The 21,377-nt window shown below is 43.5% G+C and overlaps 1 protein-coding gene across 1 annotated transcript in view; it reads left to right on the top strand.

The window, feature by feature from the left end:
- The window catches only part of SYNE2 (spectrin repeat containing nuclear envelope protein 2), a 245,662-nt gene that overhangs the window by 181,367 nt on the left and 42,918 nt on the right, over window positions 1-21,377 (top strand). The window contains exons 91-98 of the mRNA XM_077820573.1: window positions 2,316-2,470; window positions 2,815-2,962; window positions 3,499-3,593; window positions 5,701-5,935; window positions 7,994-8,188; window positions 9,452-9,577; window positions 12,915-13,070; window positions 21,009-21,167. Coding sequence (XP_077676699.1) covers window positions 2,316-2,470; window positions 2,815-2,962; window positions 3,499-3,593; window positions 5,701-5,935; window positions 7,994-8,188; window positions 9,452-9,577; window positions 12,915-13,070; window positions 21,009-21,167 — 1,269 coding nt within the window. The remainder of the gene's footprint in view (window positions 1-2,315; window positions 2,471-2,814; window positions 2,963-3,498; window positions 3,594-5,700; window positions 5,936-7,993; window positions 8,189-9,451; window positions 9,578-12,914; window positions 13,071-21,008; window positions 21,168-21,377) is intronic.

The raw sequence follows: 21,377 nt of genomic DNA, 5'->3' as shown, positions 1-21,377 counted from the left end.
ATCCACTGCAAAAACCTCTGCCACTTGAGCTGAGTAATTGATAGCGGCACTAAGTTTTCATCCTCCACGTGGGCCAGCGCTAGAGAGGGATAGGACACTTGACTAGGGGGGTTCACTGACAGCAGAGAAATGGTGGCATTCAGGAATCCTGGGTTCTATTCCAGGCTCTGGAGGGAAGTATGCTCTACTGGGCATAGAATTTTCTTCTCCTTCCTTCCGAGTCTGACTTCTTCTTCCCCACCATCTCCAACCCAGTCATGTTCTGTCTCTTCCCCACCCCTGACCCCTTTGTCCCAGTCCCATTCTCCGGGCCTACCCAGTCCTAGTCTCTCTGTCTGGGCTTGCTGTCCAAGTCCCAATCTCCCCATCTCTCCCACTCCTCAAATCCTCCAAGTCGTCCTGCTCAGCCAGTCCCAGTTCCCTTCTCCTGCTCCTCATCTGATTTGTTTCTTTTCTTCCCCAGCCCCCTTCCAACTTCCAGTCCCAGTTTTCCCTCTGGCTCCCTGTCCTAACTTTGCATCCCACTCCCTCCAGTCCCACTCTCATCAGACACTTTCCCAGTCTACTTCCTTCCTTTCCCCCACTCCAAATTTTGTCACCCCTGCATCTGAATCAGATGGCTTCCAGGGGAGCACGGGGGGGGATGTCACTGAGAGCACAGAAGAGACGGGCTCCCTGCCATCAGTTCTGGTGCCTGGCCTCAACCCGTCCCAGAGCAGCTAAAAGCAGGCATTACAGGGAAGGTCTGGCTTTGTTGCTGGAGCATGTTCAGTTGTTCTGTAGGGATGGCACATGCTCAGTCTGGTCACATGGAGGAGCTCTGAGGGGAGGGAGTGTGCTCTGTTGCCCTGTGTGGATGGTATGAGCACTAGGAGCTGTGAGAGGCTTGAGCATGCTCACTGAAGACAGTCTCTTCAGAGATTTTAACTGCTACCATTGAAGAAGTCTATGAGTACATGCACTGATTTTGCAATAGCATATTATTTGGCTAGATTTTCATGGGGATGGCAAAAGGCACATCCCTGGCACAGAGGCCATCTCCTTGCAAAATTTCTAATCCTTTCTCCAAGGCATAGAGTTACTAGAACTGTTCGAAGAAAAGGTCACCGAATTCTTAACATGGGCAAAATATATATTTCTCTAGCCTCGTTCTCGGAAATGGCTGGACCGTTGTGGCTGAAAGTTTCTCAGAAAAAAATCAGCGTCAGCCGGACAACCTATATGGAGAATTCCAGCCAAAAGGTTTAAAGTCTGGGAAAGTTGTAAGCAACTGAATACAGGGTCTTATGATGGAAAGCATCTGGTAATTTTAGTAATATGCAGTGCTAATATCCCTGCCTATAATGAGGCCAAGTTCTTGACTCTTCCATGAAGTCTGACTAAATGGACAATTAGTGAGCTTTGGATTGGGCCCTTAGAGAACTGAACTGGCCATTAAACTAATTTAATGTGTACTGAGACGCCAGGTATTTAAATTTTAGTGACTTCATTGTGATGATTATGCCACTATTGACAATAAATATGTAATTTCAAAAAAAAATCTTGACAAATATACATAAAACTATTCCAAATAAATTATCTATAAACCTGAAGTTTTGTATTACGTAAAATGTTTTAAACTTCATCTTAGCAAATGATGTATGTCCAATGTCATGATGGAAAAGGCCAGCTTTCTTTCTTCACAAGCATAGCAGCAGCTTTGGTCATTTTAATTGCTAGCAGAAGATGGTTCTTTGTCATTAAAAAATTTCTAAGGAAATCAGAAATGCAATGGAATACTTTACCTGAAGAGCCTTGCATCAGAATAACTGAATCGCCAGAGCAACATAAAACATAATGAGTTATTTTTAAAAAGGAATCAGAACATGGATTTCAGTCAGAATTGTAAAAGAGAAGAGAGAAACCTGCTGGATCTGGGGTTGGCACAATTTCTTCTCCTCAAACTTCTCTATGAAATTTAAGCCCTGCTATTTATAGATACTACAAAATATGCTGTGCGTAACCCTTTACTACTTCCATGAATGAGGATTCGGAGGGTGTGTCTGACTTTTCCCCCAATAATTGTGCAAAGGAAACTGAAAGCGAAAACTCTTGTTTTCAGTCCTCTCTAGTGGAATAGTACATGAAGGGATGATATAGCCCAATATTAACTAACTATGCTTCTTGAAATTCATCTTTTTCATCCATGACCCTTTTAACCTGAACAAAAGGCATTGTTTACATTGTGTTGTCAAACATCACAAAAAAGACTTATATTTTCTAGACATGGGAAAAAGGTGATGTTTCTGTCAGTTATTTTGTTCCATTATTTGCAGAGCCACATGTTGGAGCTCACTGCAGTGTCCCCTGACATTGAGAATCTGAATGAAGTGAGCTTTAGGCTACCACTCAGTGATTTCACTGTGAAGAAACTACAGAGCATGAATCGACAGTGGGCTCAGAAGACAGCAACAGCCCTGGAGCATTGCAGGTCAAAAAATTCCCCCAACTGTTTCAGTATGCATGAGGAAGATTAAAAGCAGATTAAAATATTTTCCAAAAGCTGGTCCCCAGATTTCCAAGAGGCTTGTCAACAATAATTCCTCCATTTTAAACTAACTTAAAAATATTCCATCAGATTGTTGGTTTTTTAAATATTTTAAATTATTTGGAGCACAAAGGCACATATGTTAGCATGTGTTTTGTGCAGAGACCAGCAAAATGGGACCTTATCTTGATTAGGGCCCGTGGTGCTACCAGTCCGTTAGAGCATAAACAATCATAACTGGAAAATATACAACAATAGACTAGTTCCTGTATTATTTCTTTAAACAGTGAATTTGAGGGAATTCCATCAGATGAAAAGAAGTTTCTTCAGAAATGTGAAAACTGGGTACAATTTCTAGAAAAGATGAAAGAGGCTTTAAAAGTGAATATTGCTGGCAGATTTGAAAAGCTTCAGGAACAACAGAGAATATATGAGGTAATAATGCTGAAGATTTAAACTGGGTTTTAAAAAAAAATCTTGAAAACCATATCTTTGCAAAGAGATACTGTGGGTGGTATTATAGAACAACAGCATTCTGTGCAATATATAAATGGAATCCACTCGAAGTGTCAATAATACATTACACCTTGGGAACATTAAATTGGGGCAAGGCTGAGTGGATGCTTCTTGTCCCAGCTGAAATAAATCACCAAAACTGTGTCTGCAAATACTAAATGACATGCATTGCAAGTTAGAGACACAGAGACAGGATGTCACCCAGACTTTTTTATAATTAGTAGTTGTGCATCTAATTCCACAAACATTATACTAAACATTTACTACTTTATGTAAAACTTGTACTCCTTAGGGCATGTGGGCCAGATTCTGCTCCTTATTCACTAAATATGGAGCTGTTCAAGAATAGCTATACCAGAATAATTCTGTGCGTAGTCAAGCCCATTGTAAAGTTTGTTTTTAAATGCCCGTCAGTTACTGAACTAATATTGTTCTTATTTTTGCAATGTTTGCAGATGCTGCAAGCGGAGATTTCTGTAAATCAGCAGATTTTTAATTCTATCATATCAAAAGCATTACTTTCGCTGGAAACAGGAGAAGCAGAAAAAAGGTAAAAAAAAAAACAGATTTTTCTCCTTAGTTCTTACCAGGGGCATGCACAAAGGGGGGACAAGCAGGGGCATCCCCAACCCCCAATAGTTGGCTGGGGCACAGAACTCCTCCAGCCCCGCTGCGGCCCCGGGGCTGAAGGAGCTCTGTGACCCAGCCGCAGCCAAGTACTTGTGGATACATTTATTCAGATGGCTCCCCGGCACATAGATTTTCATTGAAATGATGAGCATATGGCCGTTTATTTCTATGCCTATTATTAAGGCTGTATGTCTGTCATGGATTCCGTGAGCTCTGTGACTTCTGCAGTGTCCGGTGCTGGCTCGGGCTGGCCAAGCCGGGCAGCCCCTGGGCCAACAACAGCAATTTGGGTGTGTGGGACAGGACTCAGGGCTAGAGGCGGGGGTTGGGGTGCGGGGAGGCGCTTAGCTCAGGGTGGGGGGCTCCCCAGGTCCCACTGGCATGTACCTCCTGCTTCTAGGCGGAGGGGCCAGGGGGCTCTGCCTGCGCCCGCAGGTGCTGCTCCCACAGCTCCCATTGGGTGCAGTTTCTGGCCAATGAGAGCTGTGGAGCCAGCGCTTGTGGCGGGAGCAGCGTGCAGAGCCCCCCTGGCCATCCTTCCCCCTAGGAGCTGCAGGGACACGTGGAGCCGGGTAGGGAGCCTGCCAGCCCCGCCAACCCTTTCCTCAGTACCAGTGGGAGTCCTGGGCCACGCACCGTCACCTGGCCCCCCCTCCCAGCACCAGCGGGGGTCACCACTGCCCGTGGACCGCCCCCCCAGAGCACCCAGGGCCTTCCGCCCAAGTTTTAGTTCGGGGTATATAGTAAAAGTCATGGACAGTTCACAGGCCATGAATTTTTGTTTACTGCCCATGACCTGTCCATGACTTTTACTAAAAATACCTGTGACTAAAACGTAGCCTTACCTATGATGTATGTGAATGTGTTGATATGGTTTAATGTGTTACATGCTTCCCTCTGAGTCAGTAGTGAACCACCCTCAGCTGTCCCTTAAAAGAGACTTTTTAAACCCAAGTCAAAACTATGTGTGTTCATTAGAGCCTCTGGTACATCTTGCAAAAGTAGGGGTGTGACCACCGGTGTCCTGGCCAAGTTCCCCTTTGGGTAATAACTATATTCTGCCTACCTAAAAACCAAATATCCCCTTGTAGTTTCTCCTGGGATAAAATATCCTTCACTTCCTGCCCTAATTGTTATGTACTGTTAAAGAGTTGCTGTGTTTACAGCTGAGGTGGCTATACTCTGGTGGTAGGTAAAGTGATTGCCATATGTAAAGGACTCGATCCACTTTTCCTCCTTGAGTACTCATGCCGCAAGTGAGAGAGCACTTAAGAAAGGCACTTAGCAGCGGAGCATGGTGATTTTTCATGTTCACAAGAGGACATGGTCTTCTGGCTAATTTTTGTAAACCCAACATGATCCTAATTTGGGTAATGGAGAGATGAATTGTTTATTGGCCAGAGTATGAACTCATGGAACATCTCTAAGAGTCTGTTTTATGTGAACCCCATCCTCCATAGGTAGCAGTAACGTTGCAAGTGATTTACCTTTCCCCTTCCCTTTTTTTCTCTAAGGCATCATCTGAACTATTCAAAAAGTATGTTAGCTGAACCCATTTTTACTAGCATGGGCTGAAAACACTTCAACTTGTTAATGTGGAGCAGGCAAAAGTCATATTATATCTCATGGTAGAAACCAAAAACTGATTTGAAGGGGTTCAGCCCTACACAGGGTTTTTTTGTGATGCAGATGGGCTCTAAGGCTCCACCTGCACTAGAGTACAATGGTGACAGGAGGCTGTTCTAGCGTTGCCCAAGTACAGCTCTGTTTTGCAGTGCAGTTCCTGCCAGTATTGACTTCCATCCACTTCAAGAATATGGAACAACTTGCTTCTGGGTCTAGCTGTACCATATGCTGCTGCACCATAGCAGGAGAAACTCTCGTGTTTGTTCTTGTATCATTTTATAGTTTTCTGTCACACAGAAGTTTTGATGCACAGAGAAGGCTGGTGCTTATGGTGCTCCATTTTATGCTTTCAAGGTGAAGATGACATTCTGTATTAACACACCAATCTCTGTCCTCTTCAGAACGGAGTTTATTTCCAAACTCACATTGCTGAAGGAGCAGTGGCAGAGTGTTGTTCGGATGGTTCAGCAGAGGAGGAAAGATGTTGATGGACTTGTGAAGCAGTGGCAACACTTCAGGGTTTCTCAACAGAATCTCACAAATTTTCTTACTTGCACAAATAACTTCATAGCGGCTGTGAAGAGCCAGGACAGCTACAGCCTCTACCATCTTAGGAATCTAATTCACGATTTCAAGGTCATATTTTTATTTCTTATAAACAGATAGATGATCAGTGATTTTTCAGATTGCAATGACATGTATCCAGAAAAATGAAAGGAAGTTAAAAGCATTTGCTTTTTGCACAAAACAAATTGCTGATTTCTTTTTTTAAACGGACAGTTTCATTAAAATTTGTCTTGATTTATGCATTGTGGAAACCCACAATAAACTCCTAAATAAATTATGATATGGGAGCCAGATGCAGTTTTTAGTGAACGTGTCCTGATGAAAAGATTCAAAGAACCTCAACAGGTTCTCGCTAAAGCACATAGACTATGCCTGCCTATAATATTGCAGAAAGTCAGCCCTATTTCCTTTTGCTTGTCTTCGTTTGAGTGACCTCTGTGAGTAAATTTTCAAAATTCCCAATAGTTCGTATTTACTGTAATTGGGAGGTTTTATGTTAATGGGAATGTTGAACTGAACATTAACAACTTAAGTTACAGGAGCTGTTTGTTTTTTAATTTAAATGTGACCCTATTCAGGCAAAAAGTAACTTTAGGTTTAATTATGAACCAAAACCAGAATCTCTTGCTTGGTTAATAGTGCAACACTGTCCCGGATTTCTGGATAGAGAAGCTCTTAAAGTTAATAGTTTAAAGTGTAATTGGAACCTGAGTTTAAAGTTGCATACTGTCTGATTAGAAGCCAGCTTTATATTTGGTAGAGTACTGAATAATTTTTTGCTTTGGAGAGAAATATTCCATGACAGAGAATATTTCAAACAATGATACGTCTTATTGGATTAGCTGAACTATTTTGAATTCATTAGAACCTGATTCTGCCAACCTTCCTCATGTCCAGTACAGTAGTACCTTACGATGGGAGAAGACCCCATAATAGTAGGGGCGCCTGCTAGTGTAGACCTGGCATTGTTCACTTTCGTGCACAGAATTGTGGTTTACACTTATCCTTTTTAAAAATAAGAGGTAAGAAAACTTCAGTGTAGACAAGGCCACAATAGTTAGTGATGGAATAACTATCAGATAGGGGAAGTTTCTTCCTAACTTTTGTCATTTAGTGTCCGGTTTATGACTTGAAGTATGAAAGCTTATATTCCTTACTAAAAATATATTTCATGTAGTGTAACTGTAGATCTTCTTATTATCAATATAAATGTCTAAAGGTTTCCTGAGTGGCACTAAACTTTTGGCCTCAGTGTTACTTTGAGTCAATGAGTTCCACAGATTGATTATGTAATGTGTAAAAAATAATTTCCTTTTATTAGTTTTAAATGTGTTGCCTTTCAGTTGAATTGAATATTCCATTGTATTATAAGAAGGTGAACAGAAGCACCTAACTGGCCTATGTATAAGGCAATCAGAAAAGTTGGTTTTGATTCATTATTAGACTACTCTTTCTGCACAGACACAATCCATTAACATTAGGACCTAGGACTACTATAAATGTTAAGACTTTCAGTGCCCCATTCCTTTGTTGCTAGCCTCATTTGTTTCATGTTTATTTTCTCCTGTTGTTAAAGGTGACCTTCAGGGGACTTTAAAAATTATACTAGTGCCTGTTTTTGCTTCTTTATGATGTATAATTAAGGCCAGAAAGTCTGGGTTTTATGGATGCTTTTCTGCTTGGATATAACAGGAATGTTAACTTTCATCTTCCCTATTTTTGGTGAAGATCTTGTTAGGGTTCACGGAGGACATTCTTTCTCCAATATGTTGCTTAGTCATTGAAGTTAAAGAGTTGTTAACAAACACAACATTTTATTAAACACTTGACTTTTTAACTGTATGACCAAAAATCTCCTCTCAGTTGCACCACTTTCACTCTCTTGCTGTAATCATTTAACTCATTATAAAGTCAGCATAGCATCTTATGCTCAAAAGAAGCAGGAAAAAATGCAGGGTTGAGGGTTTGGTTTTTTTTAACACATAAGAAAAAATTAAATAAAAACAAAGAACAAGCCCATTTTTTTCCCCTTTGTAGGTCATCTTTTAAAAAGTGAAATTCCAAGCAGGTTTGTAAAGCTCTCTAATCGCAGGGCTGAGATTTAGAATGTTGTGGTTGGTTTTTTAGAACAAGGAAATACTTCTTCAGAGATGGCAAACTACATATTCCCTCGCTGTCGATATTGGGGAGAAGTTATGTAAAGACTCAGACCCGGAGACCAATGCTGTAATACAAGGGGAACTCAGCCAGTTACAGGAGAATTGGAATGATGCCCAGCTTCAAGTGGAGAAGATCATGAAACGGCTCCTCAGCACTGTGCAGGTACTCGACAGGTGTTCTCTGGGGAGGAGGACACCTTGATATGCCTGCACACTCCTGTTCCGACATGGGGGAGTTTTGTGGAAGCTTGACCAGTCCTAGCAGGCTAGTGGGATGGAGAGGCTCTCTGCAGCAAGTGCCCAAGGAGCCCCAGAAAGAATATCAGCTTCCCAGCTCTTTGTTTGCCCTTCGGTGGATCCTAATCTATCTTTGTCCTGTATGCAGGCCCTGCAAAGAGTACAACGTGACTGGGCTGCAGTAACACCCACAAATAAGCTTACAGGTTGGGGAAACAGTGGCATTCAAGGACAGAGCCCCTGAAACCAGTGCCTTTGATTGGGGGTGTGGGGTATCATGGTGGCTCTGTTGTCTCCCACTTGCCCTTGCAGGGGTGTGTCTCAGTCAGGGGCCTCTAATCTCAAGTAACAGCTCCATTTTGAAGTTGTCAAAAGGCTCCCATGGCCCTTGCCTCCCCAGCAGAGTTCCTTGCCAGTAAAGCATCAACCCCTACTCTAGACTCTGAGGAGGCCCTGTGACTCCCTTTGAGATCACTCCCCACCAGCTCCATCGCTCTCTATCTGGGGGCTGTGGGAAGGCCAAAGTCGTGGATTATACCTCTGTGGAGAGGAGCTGGGTAGCTGGGTGGATACTGCTATAACGGGCTTCCCCTCTTTGGACTGCAGTCATCATCTGTGGGCATGGAGCCCGGCTGGGCTGTGGAACTCTGCCCACACTTTTCAGCCATGAAGCACCTGGGTGAGAATTTGGGCCAGTGACATTAGTCACACCTCTTTACTATCTTTTAGAGCCATTATAGGTGCAGACTATGCCAGAGGCCATATGCACCTCTCCATATATACCCCCTCTGAATGTAAGAGAGAGATCCATGAACGTTTCCTCTCTGTAGTAAATTTGTGTTTCAAAGCATAAAAACTTCATATTTAATTATCACTTTAATTGATCTCCAGCATAATTTAAAACTATGCTCCAAAGAATCTTAGTTTGTATAAAAGGAGATGTGAACCACTTGAGCTAAAATGAACTTCAAGGCAAACATTGAATACGAGAGGGCTCAATTCTCCCATTAATCCATAAATGAAATTCTTATAAGGACAGTGTGCACGCACTGGGAGAAGATCCTGATGATCAGTCCTTTAAAACTAATTAATTTAGAAATTGTTGTTCTTTCATTCATCCATACAGTACAATACGTTCATATTGTGAAGTATTTACCATTCATAATTTCCTTGTTTCTGTAAAAAACAGACGTGGGACAGCTGCAAAAAGCTAATCAAAGAAATGGAAAACAGGCTGCGAGAGCTTAAGGCAAAAGTAAAAGATCCACTTCCAGAGGATCATGAAGAGCTCTACAAAACCAAGGAACATGTTAAGGTATTGAAAGCACATTTTGTAAAAAAATATTCCTTGTACACTACTTGAGCCTCTGGGAGACTGGATTTCTATCTTGCTTGCTCCTCTGTGAAACTGAGTTCTTCTGTGCTACTGGTAAATTGCCTCTGCCCCTTCCCCCATGTCTGAGGTAACATCCTAATCTCTGCAAGTGCTGGAATTTATGAAATTTGGCAGGATATTTACTGTTATGCCCTCAATGGGACACAAAGGTTTATCACTTCCCCTGCCTCGCCAAATAAATAAATAAATAAAAATTCAAACCCATTAAAATAAGAAGCTAAAATTCCCTTCTCTCCATCCCCACTCCACCTCACTCCCCTCTACGTGGTTGGATGTCTTTATTTATTGTGTTATCAGTCTATTATAGACTGTAAAATTCTCCAGGCAGGGACCTTATTATCTTATATATCTACAAAGCACCTTGTTCACCTGTGGCATGCTAAAAATAATAGAGAAAAGGAAAGGAGAGCCAGAGTGGAGCAGCAGCAGTTTAGCTGTCAGCAATGAAAGCCTTTGCTGCCAACGTCCTGCCATGAAAGTTAAATGTCATGGAAAGTATTTCCAGTGCATGACTCATTTTGGCAATTTTGCATTTGGCTTCATGGCATTGTGCTTTATCACCATGTTTATGAACTGAATTGCTCGGCCTTTGTGGAAACAAGTAAGTTTACAGATGTGAGACATCTTTGGATCGCTATCAGCTCCCTGAGATGTTCTTTGTGATAGCTGGATTCCTTTCATATGCAGGAACAGTCTGCTTTCGAACACTTGTGTTGACACAGTGTTCATTAAAAATGTCTGCATCCTGACTGTGTACAGCTATCACCATTGATAATACCAACAGTGGAGCTTTGGCAATGGAGAACAAGTGTCAAATTGTGTCAGTATAGAAGCAGCCCTTAGGTACAAGGACCAAATAGAAGGACCAAGTAAGGACCTTTTCATGCATAGAGCACTGGACTGGGACTCACACAGGAGACCTGGGTTCTATTCCTCGGTCTGCCACTAGCTTGCTGGGTGATCTTGGGCAAATCATTTCCTTCCCTATGCCTCAGTTTCCCCACCTGTAAAAAAAAAAATGGGGATAATGACCTCCATAGTAAAGCACTTTGAGATCTAAAGATGAAAAGCGCTTTATAAGAGCTAGGAGGTGGTATTCTATGGAACAGTGCTCTTCCCATGCCTGGGGCCTGATCTAAAGCCCAATAAAATCCATTGGAATTCTCCCATTGACTTCACTGGGCTTTGACTCAGATCCCATGTTAATGTATATTGAGCTGCATAAATGCACACCCTTATATTTTCAAGGGAGAATTTATTGTGAACTGGGAGAATTATTTTCAGTTAAACTATCAACTCTTTTTATTTTAATAGAATTTTTTTCAGTGTTTCCTTTGCAAACTGAATGGTGAGTCAGTCTCCTTTCAAAATCTGAATGTGCATATATACAGATGGATCAGAAGAACATGGGTGGCCGGTGAACCGGCGCTGGGGGAGGCTAGCCCCCAGGCCCTCCCCTTCTGCCTGAGGCCCACCCCCCTCTCTCCCCTCCCCTTCTGCTGCCCCTCCCCCGCAGGAGCCCAGCGCAACCCCACCACCACCTTGAGGATTCCCAGCCCCGGGCCACCCAAGCACCCCCCAACCTCAGAGTTCCAGGCAAGCTCCCAACCCCAGCTCCGGGCAGCCCAGCTGCAGCGCCCCCAGCCACAGAGACACAGGCAGCCCGGCCGCAGAGCACCAGAGCATTAACCCCAGCGCTGGGCAGAGCGGTCCCAGCACCCCAAGTCATTGCGGCACCTACCTGCCACAGCCCTAGCTAGCCTGGGCTACGGAAGAGAGGGACCTGGGAAGGAACTGCAGGAAGGGGTTTAGGGGTGGACCGTGGGCAGGGCCATGCTGGGCTGTTTGGGGAGAGACAGCCTCCCCCAGCCCATGCAGAGGCACTATGAGGGAAGGAGAAGCTGTCTGCTCCCCTTGTGCATTTTTTTTTTTGGTCCAGTTTACGGTCTCCTCAAGGCAGAGCATTTTTCTTTGTTAGCAGAACCAGGAAGGTTTTTTGACAAGTTTTCTTTATTGTAAAATGTGAACTTTCCTTCATGTGTAGAACACAGATATTTCCCTACTGCAGTTTGTTGTGCAATTACTCCTCTCCTTCAGTGACAATGTTAACACAAAACACTTTTTTAAAGCCATCAGGAAGACTATCTCCTTGTAACTAAAGAAATGGGTCTGGGGGTGGTTGTTGGTTTGTTTGGTTGTTTTTTTTATTTTAATATTTTTTTAAAAGTCCGGTCGGCAGCACAGCGAAGCTAAGGCAGGCTCCCTGTCTGCCCTGGCTCTGCGTGGCTCCCAGAAGCGGCCAGCATGTCCAGCTCCTAGGCACAGGGGCAGCTTGCCAGGGAGGCTCAGCGCACTGGCCTTGCCCTGGGCGCCAGCACCACAGCTCCCATTGGCCGGGAACCGCCAGTGGGAGCTACGGAGGCGGCGTCTGTGGGCAGCACACAGAACCCCCTGCGCCTAGGAGACAGACATGCCGCCACTTCTGGGATCCGCGCAGAGCCAGGGCAGGCAGAGACCCTGCCTTAGCCCCACTGTGCCACTGACCAGGAGCCACCTGAGGTCAGCGCCACCCAGCCAGAGCCCACATCCAAAACCCCCTCCCGGACCCCAACTCCCAGTCCTGATCCCCCTCCTGCACCCCAAATCCCTCATTGCCGGCCCCACCCCGAGCCCACATCTCCTCCAGCACCCAACCCCAGAGCCAGAGCCCTCACCTGCTCTTGCACCCAAGCCCCTGCCTCAGCCCAGTGAAAGTGAGCGAGGGTGTTTGGGTTTGTGCGATTAGAAAGTTGGCAACTCTACCAAACACTGCAGCAGTGTATCAGAAGATGTTGGGTGTTGGATATCTATTAGAGAATATTTTAGTATTTTATAGAGTAACCAGGAGGCTTATTTCTGCAACAAGAGCTATGCCATTGACTTTAATGGGCTTTGGATCAGGCTCAGAATAACTAACACTGGAGGGAACCCTCTAATAAAGCTAAAGAGAAATTAATCTTTTCAACTAACCATTTCTCTTCCCACTCTCCCCCAAACAGGATGCAGAGACAGAAGGAAAAGGAAAGAGAGGCTGACCTAAAAGCATCCTAGCAAAGGCTTCACCGTGTTACCCTTTTGGCTGCCTGTGTGTAAATTTCCCCTCCTCTTTTTTCTGTTTTCCCCTCCCCCACAGGCCAATCAGAGGATTAACCAACAGGTTTTGAAAAAAACACAGGAGCTTAGTCTAAAGGATTGTTTTCCTTGTGTTTAAATGCAGGAACTGGAGAAGTCACTTGCAGACTGGAATCAAAACGTGAAAGAACTTGATAATATGAAGGCAGACTTGGCTCATTATATCCTTGCAGAAGATGTGATGCTGCTGAAGGAGCAAGTAGAGCATTTGCACAGACAATGGGAAGAACTCTGCTTACGAGTAAGTCACTTAGCTGTTGAATATACTGTTCGTGTCCTTGTTCTTTGTTGATGCGTTTAGGGTGAAATGTCTTGCCGGGCATAAACAGCAGAAAGAAACATGCTTTCATTAATGTGCAGCGTAACTTTAGTTGTAGAGTCTCTTTTGGGGCATTCTTTGCAGGCATGGCTGAACAATAGAGGAATAAAGTTAGTCTGGGCTCTGCTCTCTTTGTTTCCATAACACACAGTGCTCCAGTTTTGCAAACTCTTAGCAATTGAGTGTGTGAAAAAAATGCAACTGTTGGGTGAAATGGATGGCTTTGTTCTAACTCACAAACTAAGCGTGCTAAGGCTAAACAGAGGAATCGCCTGAGGTGAAGGAGGGAAAAAGTGGGGGGAATTGTTATGCTGTTCCTGCTACCTACTTTATCTTTTGAATTCACAAGTGATGGCATGTTGCATAGGCTGATGTAAAATACATCTCCAAAAAAGCTAATAAACGAAATTGAGAAATAAATTAGCTTTTAGGTATGTTTAGTAAAAAGGACCGAAACATATTAAAAACGGACTTGCCATTTCTTTAATATAATATATTTCCAAAACTTTGAACAGTTTACTGTTCAACATTTACCATCTTTTGTGGCCTACTGTTGTATTACATTTAGTTAGCACTGCATTTAAATTTACTGGACCAAATTCATTCACAGAAATCAGTAGAGTTACACCAGGGATGAATTTGGCTCACTGAATTTATAGATTGGTATATATTGCTGGGTATTTTATGTATATATTTTACCCAATGGATAAAGAAACAAAATGCTAGATTTTAAGATTCTTGATTTAAGAAGATAGCTTAGCAGATAGTTCTAAGCTAGCAACAAATGGAACCCTTTATAGTCATAAAATTACATGGCTATTTTTTTGTAGATTACAAAAAAAACTGTAGAAACAAAGTTCTCTTAGTATATAGGGCTCAAACCTTACCCAGGCAAAGGGAGTTTGAGTGCAATGGGAGTTTGGGTGGAATAAGGATTGCACGGTCAGGCCCTTCATAATAACTTTGATGTGGGGATCAGAGTAGCAGTTGTGTTAGTCTGTATCCACAAAAAGAAAAGGAGTACTTGTGGCACCTTAGAGACTTTTGTTAGTTAGTTAGAAATATTTTGCCTGAAACTGAAGCCAGGTCTACACTACAGAGTTAGGTCGACATCGTACATAGAATACTCCATTTTATATGTGTTTTGAGACATTGTCGACCTAATTCTGTAAGTGTCTACACTACAGCGTTGTTCCTACCAGTGTAAGTCCTCCAGTATACCGAGCTTAATAACTCCACCTCAAGAGGTGTAGTGTTTAGGTCGATGTAGTTAGGGCGCCACAGTGTCTCTGTAGACACTGCTTTACTTACATCGCCTGTCAGCTCTGCATGGAGCTCACAGCTGTGAGGTGCTATGCAGAGCCAACAGCCCGGGCAATCAGCGCCCCACACTGCCTCACTTAAGGGCTTGGCTACACTTGCGAGTTACAGCACAATAAAGGAGCTCCGGGTGCACTAGCTCACTACCCGTCCACACTGGCAAGGCACGTAGAGCACTCTGACTCTGCAGCTACAGTGCTGCTGGTACTCCACCTTGGTGAGTGGAATAATGTTTGCTGCGCCCCTGCTGGAGTGCCGCAGCATCAGTGTGAACGAGGTGTTGCATTACTGCGCTCTGATTGACCTCCAGCAACGTCCTATAATCCACTTAAGTCAAGTGGCCACTCTTGTCATTGTTTTGAACTTGGATATGCCCTTTCAAAGCTCCGGTTCTGACAGCTGGCTGCTTATCTGCTCTGGGACAAAGGAACCATTACTGAGGAATGCTTGCTTGCTTTGAGTGAGTGAGAGAGAGGCGGCGGGGCGGGGGAGGCAGAGGGAGGTTTGCTGCTGTCTGAACTTACAAGACAGCATGCTGACATGCTGTTAGCCCCGCAAAAACCCACTCTCTCTCTCCCTCCACATACACACAACACACTCCCTGTCACACTTCACCTCACCCCCTGCATTTGAAAAGCACGTTGCAGCCACTTGCATGCTGGGATAGCTATCACAATGCACTGCTCTTTTTGGCGTTGCAAGAGCTGCTAATGTGGCCATGCCAGTGCACTTCCAGCTGAGAGTGTAAACACTCGGCAGCGTTTTCCCTGCTGCAGTCTACGAAGGCTGGTTTAACTCCCAGCGCTCTACAACTGCAAGTGTAGCGATGCCCTAAGTTTGTGCAAGCACTTCTGGTAGGGACACACACCAACGGCAGAAGGAAGGTAGTATGGACATGAAAAACCACAGTAATTACTGTGGTGGCTGTACATTGCTGTGACATAGGTCAAATTAATAATGTAGTGTAGACAAGGCCTGAATGGCTAATCCAGTGATATATGTTCATTATTTTACTTACTACTGCAGATTCTGGACACTGAGTATGCCAGACGTGAAAACATGTAGGCACAATATTTTCGAAGTTGGATGCCTGAATTGGGCACCTTCTGTATATTCATATTTAGACACCTAAATAAGAGTCATGATTATGCACTAATGCTGAGCACCATTAGCTCAGATAGTGAGTGCCCAGTGGCTCTGAAAATGAAAATCAAGCCAATGTGCCTAGCTACAGATTAATCCAAACTGTAAACTTCTGGCCATTGTAATTCAATTTCGAACATACTAATAGGATACTCCATTTTGTATGTGTTTTGAGAGATGAGTCGAAGCAGGAGAGTGAAAGATATGTATTGTTTGAAAACAATTGACATTTAAATGGAGAGGTCTGAAAGACTTTAAAAGTCAAACCCTGCAGCTGTCATGAACATTGCAGAGTGAGGCAGGCAGATGCTCATGCTGGAAAGGGTAGGGAAGTAAATAAACAAACAGTTAATGAGCAGATGCATGGAAGGGGATTAGTGTTTGCATTGCTGCCATTGCAAGGTATATGTAGGTCAAGGATTTATCAATTCATTCAGTAAGGATCCTGGTCTATTACAACACACACGTATGATACCTAGATCTATATTGCATGTTCCACCTCAGAGCAAAGATGAGGGTAAAACCACAGAAAGGGAAAAGAGTGGAAGCACTGAAGGGAAAGGCGGCTAGTTCATAATGGCCCCCCTTCACTGCAAACTCCCCAGGAGAGATCCTGCCTGAAGTTCTAGTGGGAAGAGCTCTGTGAGTGATGGGGGGCTAGAACAGGGAACAGCCATTCTATGCAAAATGTGCCTCTTTTAAACAAGCAGAATTGAAATCAGAAACACTTACAGGAGTTAATGCTGCTTGAGTCATCATTGCTGTCCCCTCCTTGCCCCCATGGATTGAGTTAACTTACCTCATCAGAGGGGAGACAGTGCAGGTGGCAGAGCTAGCTGGTGCCATCATATGATCCCTATTCTGCTGGTGTTGTTGATGAAGTGTGAGCAGGCATATCATAGACACAGAAGAGCTCTCAGATTGTGGCAGAAATCCTCAGGGTCTCTGGATTCTTTGGTAGATTTCTTCTTAATGTGAAAAGAACAGGAGTTCTTGTGGCACCTTAGAGACTAACAAATTTATTTGAGCATAAGCTTTTGTGGGCTAAAACCCACTTCATCGGATGCATGCAGTGGAAAATACAATAGGAAGATATATATACACACACACACACAGAGAACATGAAAAAATGGGTGTTGCCATACCCACTATAATGAGAGTGATCAATTAAGGTGAGCTATTATCAGCAGGAGAAAAAAATCTTTTGCAGTGATAATCAGGATGACCCATTTCCAACAGTTGACCAGAAGGTGAGAGTAACAGTTAGGGGGGGCAGAAATAAGCAGGGGAAATAGTTTTACTTTGCGTAATGACCCATCCATTCCCAGTCTTTATTCAACACTAATTTAATGGTTTCCAGTTTGCAAATTAATTCCAATTCAGCAGTCTCTCGTTGGCGTCTGTTTTTGAAGTTTTTTTTGTTGTAATATTGCAACTTTTAGGTCTGTAGTCGAGTGACCAGAGAGATTGAAGTGTTCTCCGACTGGTTTTTGAATGTTATAATTCTTGACGTCTGATTTATGTCCATTTATTCTTTTACGTAGAGACTGTCTGGTTTGGCCAGTGTACGTGGCAGAGGGACATTGCTGGCACATGATGGCATATATCACATTGGTAGATGTGCAGGTGAACGAGCCTCTGATAGTGTGGCTGTTGTGATTAGGTCCTCTGAGTTATCCCCTGAATAGATATGTGGACAGAGTTGGCAATGGGCATTGTTGCAAGGATAGGTTCCTGGGTTAGTGTTTTTGTTGTGTGGTGTGTGGTTGCTGGTGAGTATTTGCTTCAGGTTGGGGGGCTGTCTGTAAGCAAGGACTGGCCTGTCTCCCAAGATCTGTGAGAGTGATGGGTCATCCTTCAGGATAGGTTGTAGATCCTTAGTGATGCATTGGAGAGGTTTTAGTTGGGGGCTGAATGTGACAGCTAGTGGCATTCTGTTATTTTCTTTGTTGGGCCTGTCCTGTAGTAGGTGACTTCTGGGTACTCTTCTGGCTCTGTCAATCTGTTTCTTCACTTCAGCAGGTGGGTGTTGTAGTTGTAAGAACTCTTGATAAAGATCTTGTAGGTGTTTGTCTCTGTCTGAGGGGTTGGAGCAAATGTGGTTGTATTGTAGAGCTTGGTTGTAGACAATGGATCGCGTGGTGTGGTCTGGATGAAAGCTGGAGGCATGTAGGTAAGTATAGCGGTCAGTAGGTTTCCAGTATATGGTGGTGTTTATGTGACCATCATTTATTAGCACTGTAGTGTCCAGGAAGTGGATCTCTTGTGTGGACTGGTCCAGTCTGAGGTTGATGGTGGGATGGAAATTGTTGAAATCATGGTGGAATTCCTCAAGGGCTTCTTTTCCATGGGTCCAGATGATGAAGATGTAATCAGTGTAGCGCAAGTAGAGTAGGGGCATTAGGGGACGAGAGCTGAGGAAGCGTTGTTCTAAGTCAGCCATAAAAATGTTGGCATACTGTTAATGTGAGTCTAAATTAGCTGTTACCGCTCAAGAAAGAGATCTTGGAGTCATTGTGGATAGTTCTCTGAAAACATCCACTCAATGTGCAGTGGCAGTCAAAAAAGCAAACAGAATGCTGGGAATAATTAAGAAGGGGATAGAATCATAGAATCATAGAATATCAGGGTTGGAAGGGACCCCTGAAGGTCATCTAGTCCAACCCCCTGCTCGAAGCAGGACCAATTCCCAGTTAAATCATCCCAGCCAGGGCTTTGTCAAGCCTGACCTTAAAAACTTCCAAGGAAGGAGATTCCACCACCTCCCTAGGCAACGCATTCCAGTGTTTCACCACCCTCTTAGTGAAAAAGTTTTTCCTAATATCCAATCTAAACCTCCCCCACTGCAACTTGAAGCCATTACTCCTCGTTCTGTCATCTGCTACCATTGAGAACAGTCTAGAGCCATCCTCTTTGGAACCCCCTTTCAGGTAGTTGAAAGCAGCTATCAAATCCCCCCTCATTCTTCTCTTCTGCAGGCTAAACAATCCCAGCTCCCTCAGCCTCTCCTCATAAGTCATGTGTTCTAGACCCCTAATCATTTTTGTTGCCCTTCGCTGGACTCTCTCCAATTTATCCACATCCTTCTTGTAGTGTGGGGCCCAAAACTGGACACAGTACTCCAGATGAGGCCTCACCAATGTCGAATAGAGGGGGACGATCACGTCCCTCGATCTGCTCGCTATGCCCCTACGTATACATCCCAAAATGCCATTGGCCTTCTTGGCAACAAGGGCACACTGCTGACTCATATCCAGCTTCTCGTCCACTGTCACCCCTAGGTCCTTTTCCGCAGAACTGCTGTCTAGCCATTCGGTCCCTAGTCTGTAGCGGTGCATTGGATTCTTCCGTCCTAAGTGCAGGACCCTGCACTTATCCTTATTGAACCTCATCAGATTTCTTTTGGCCCAATCCTCCAATTTGTCTAGGTCCTTCTGTATCCTATCCCTCCCCTCCAGCGTATCTACCACTCCTCCCAGTTTAGTATCGTCCGCAAATTTGCTGAGAGTGCAATCCACACCATCCTCCAGATCATTTATGAAGATATTGAACAAAACCGGCCCCAGGACCGACCCCTGGGGCACTCCACTTGACACCGGCTGCCAACTAGACATGGAGCCATTGATCACTAATATAGGATAGGTAATAGGACAGAAAATATCATGTTGCCTCTATATAAATCCATGGTACACCCACATCTTGAATACTGTGTGCAGATGTGGTCCTCCCATCTCAAAAAAGATATATTGGAATTGGAAAAGGTTCAGAAAAGGGCAACAAAAATTATTAGGGGTGTGGAACGGCTTCCCTATGAGGAGAGATTAATAAGACTGGGACTTTTTAGCTTGGAAAAGAGACGGCTAATGGAGATATGATTGAGGTCTATAAAATCATGACTGGTATAGAGAAAGTAGACAAGGAAATGTTGTTTACTACTTCTAATAACACAAGAACTAGGGGTCATCAAATGAAATTAATAGGCAGCAGGTTTAAAACAGATAAAAGGACGTATTTCTTCACAAAACGCACAGTCAAACTGTGGAACTCCTTGCCAGAGGAAGGAGTTGTTGTGAAGGCCAAGACCATAATCGGGTTCAAAAAAGAACTAGATAAATTCATGGAGGATAGGTCCATCAGTGTCTATTAGCCATGATGGGCAGGAATGGTGTCCCTAGCCTCTATTTGCCTGAAGCTGGGAATGAGCGACAGGGGAGGGATCACTTGATGATTACCTGTTCTGTTCATTCCCTCTGGGGCACCTGGCACTGGCCACTGTCGGAAGACAGGATACTGGGCTAGATGGACCTTTGGTCTGACCCAGTAGGGCCATTCTTATGTTCTTATGCGTTTTGGAGGCCATTCCCCTATGCCCCTTCCATAACACTTCTAGCCCCCCCTTTCTGTGTAGTCCATGTAATGTGAATGAAGAGGCAGTGCAGATTTAGGAATACATTTCCCTACCCTGTAATTTGTTGTGCATGAGGAACATATGGAATCAAAGTTCTCAGAACTGAAAAGGCAAAAGCAGAATAGTGTGAGGTTATCTAATGTATCACATGTGATATGAACGATCTTTTTATGTTTCTTTTCCCTCATTGCTACTCTGAAATTTCAACCAGTGTATAAAGTTATATCGGGCGTAGAATCCAGGCACTAGTAATAGAAGAGGTAAATGGGAAGAACGTAGGGTGACCAGCTGTCCCTATTTTATAGGGACAGTCCCGATATTTGGGGCTTTTTTTTATATGGGCTCCTGTTATCCCCCACCCCCATCCCGATTTTTCACACTTGCTATCTGGTCACCCTAGAAGAATGCCAATGAGATGATCAAAGGTGGACAAAAATTGGGATCTGTATTTGCATAATTTATCGTAATTGCAGAAATACGGGAACTTATTACAGAGATGTATCGCAACAGGTGTTGTGTATATGTACATGTGGGTCTGTGAGATATAGCTATTTTATATATGTTTGTATGTAGAAATGAATATTTTGTTTTCCTTGTTTGTTTGGCATTGCCAGATTTCCACTGTATGGCTTATGAATTGTTACAAGTGTCATCATTTATAAAGCCATCATCTAGTTTAGTAGCTTTTCTAATGGAGAGAAACTGGTGTTTGCTAGACAATGTTTACTCCTGGTGTTCCAACTTCATGTTATAACATTCTGGTTACCATCTTTAAAAGGAAAACTGGAGAACTCTAATAAATGCTCCTGTAAATTGGAGCAGCTAATTAATTTAGAATTTTGCATTTATAATGAAGTCTGCTGCAATAATCTATTGTTAAAAAGAAACATGAATATATATCTTAGTCATGCATGCTTTTGATTATATTTGTAATTGTTGGCTTCCTGCTGAGAGAGATGTTGACAGCTGTCATGTATTCTTATCCATAGGTGTCTCTGCGTAAGCAGGAGATAGAGGACAGACTCAATGCGTGGACTGTGTTCGATGAAAAGAATAAGGAGCTATGTACATGGCTGGTAGAGATGGAAAGCAAAGTGTTACAGACTGCGGATGTTAGCATTGAAGATGTGATAGACAAATTACAAAAGGTAAACAGGAAAGCAGCTTTTTATGCACTCTAAGAATTAGTTGTAGACAAACCTGCACTAAAATAGGAATGTCGAACAGCATTTACAGGCTAAAGCCAAGAAGTTTAAACATTTAGGCCCCAATTGACAAAGGTATTTAGTGCCTAACTTCCATTGATACCAAGTCCTTTGTCTTTATCCCTACTGCTGATCAATCTCCAAGTCAAAACC

The sequence above is a fragment of the Eretmochelys imbricata genome, chromosome 6, assembly GCF_965152235.1.
Source record: "Eretmochelys imbricata isolate rEreImb1 chromosome 6, rEreImb1.hap1, whole genome shotgun sequence".
Taxonomy (NCBI): domain Eukaryota; kingdom Metazoa; phylum Chordata; order Testudines; family Cheloniidae; genus Eretmochelys; species Eretmochelys imbricata.
Note: the sequence above shows the minus strand (reverse complement) of the source record. Positions and strands in the feature narration are given on the sequence as shown.